Below are 1535 nucleotides of genomic sequence, written 5' to 3' on the forward strand. Positions count from 1 at the left end.
GTTTGAAATTCTAGTTCATTTTTCGGTCAATCTTTGTACCCACTCACACTTTAGAGTGCAACTACTTAGTAACCAAATTCTAAATCGAAAAGTTTTCTTTGTACATAATTTACATGGTGCCATCAGGTAAAAAAAGTAAAGTATTTTATTTAGGAGAAAATTTCAAATAAGTTCCACATCATGAAAAGAGTATTTTTCTATTCAAGTGAATGTAACATTGGAAAACATAACTGTAAGATGAGATTTCAAGTAAAGTAACAAAAAAATCTATATTAATTTTGATGGGGGCAAAATATTGAATTAGATGATGTTTTGTTATGGGGACAAAAATCTACCATAGGTGCTTAAATGACCAATTTGATAATGCAATAACTGAGCTAATAATTGAGCTAATCTTGTAAGTTATGTTTGTTTATTAATCAAGAAATATGTGTAAAATCCATGTATGGTATATGTTGTAAGTTATAGATTCAGTCACTTTGAGGAGAGTACTAAACTCCAAATATGATTTATTTCATTAATAATGTGTTTGCAAATAACAAACATCATGGATAATGGTTAATTAAAATGATACAAGACAATTGATCCAAAATGATACATTTTTTGTCTTGTGGGTGGAGTTTAATGAATTTTTCTATTCCACTTAGTCATCAAGGTTGTCAAGTCCTAATTCATGAACAACGATGTTGCATTGGGAATCAATTGTCTGTGTCATGAACCCAAGGGGATTGACAAAGCGTGCCCTAGAGGCAGCACCCATGTTGTTGGTGAGGATGATCCTATCAGACTTGTTTGGCATTACCTCTTTGCATTCTCCCTCATTTGGTGAGTTTGCAACCACCACGCAGATGTCTTCCTGATGATCACCACGGACAGGGATGCGGTATAAGCCATTTGCATCAGTTGTGCTATTCTTCATATAAGTCATTGTGTTATTCTTTTCGTTGATGCATTCGAGAGTCACATTCACACCTACCAAAACATGTTCAAACATTTTTTATGCTCCGTCAATGGCTTATGATAGGGACTTAAACTTCATGATAAATTGTAACATGTATAATTGTAAATGCATGTGGGTGTTGCATGATTAGGGAAAGTTACCTGATAAGGGGAAGCTGAGTCTAGACTCAAATGCAAAGTGGCAAGGATCACAATAAATCTTTCCTACAACATAGAATTTTTCAGATATTTTGCGAGCTGATGCAGAGGAGAAGCACAAAACTGAGACAAAGAGGACAACAATAACAAATGACCTTGCCATGGTGATTATTGGATTTTTAATTTTATGGGTTATTGATGTTGTTCCCCTTGTGATTAGAGAATGAGGGTGCTATGAAATCCTTTTATAAGACATTGAATGAGATTCTCTTTTGTCTTTGTGTGGTCACTATGCCTATCCACCTTATTTGGACGATAAAAAACTATTTCAAAAAGAACTTTCCTTAATATTTGCTAACTAATTCAACCACAATTTGAGAGTCTTTATCTCGTAATTTAAGTAAACCACTAAAAAATATCGTAGGTAAAAAATAACA

The 1535-nt window shown here is 33.5% G+C and overlaps 1 protein-coding gene across 1 annotated transcript; it reads right to left on the reverse strand.

Moving 5' to 3' along the window:
- Positions 1–492: 492 nt before the first annotated feature.
- LOC114174723 (olee1-like protein) lies at positions 493–1301 on the reverse strand. Its single transcript, XM_028059565.1, has 2 exons — positions 1102–1301; positions 493–972 (listed from the first exon to the last, which is right to left on the reverse strand). Exons 1-2 carry the CDS (start codon positions 1259–1261, stop codon positions 644–646), a joined length of 489 nt encoding a protein of 162 aa, XP_027915366.1. The 5' UTR covers positions 1262–1301; the 3' UTR covers positions 493–643.
- Positions 1302–1535: the final 234 nt, after the last annotated feature.

The sequence above is a fragment of the Vigna unguiculata genome, chromosome 2 (genome assembly GCF_004118075.2).
Source record: "Vigna unguiculata cultivar IT97K-499-35 chromosome 2, ASM411807v1, whole genome shotgun sequence".
Lineage (NCBI taxonomy): Eukaryota > Viridiplantae > Streptophyta > Magnoliopsida > Fabales > Fabaceae > Vigna > Vigna unguiculata.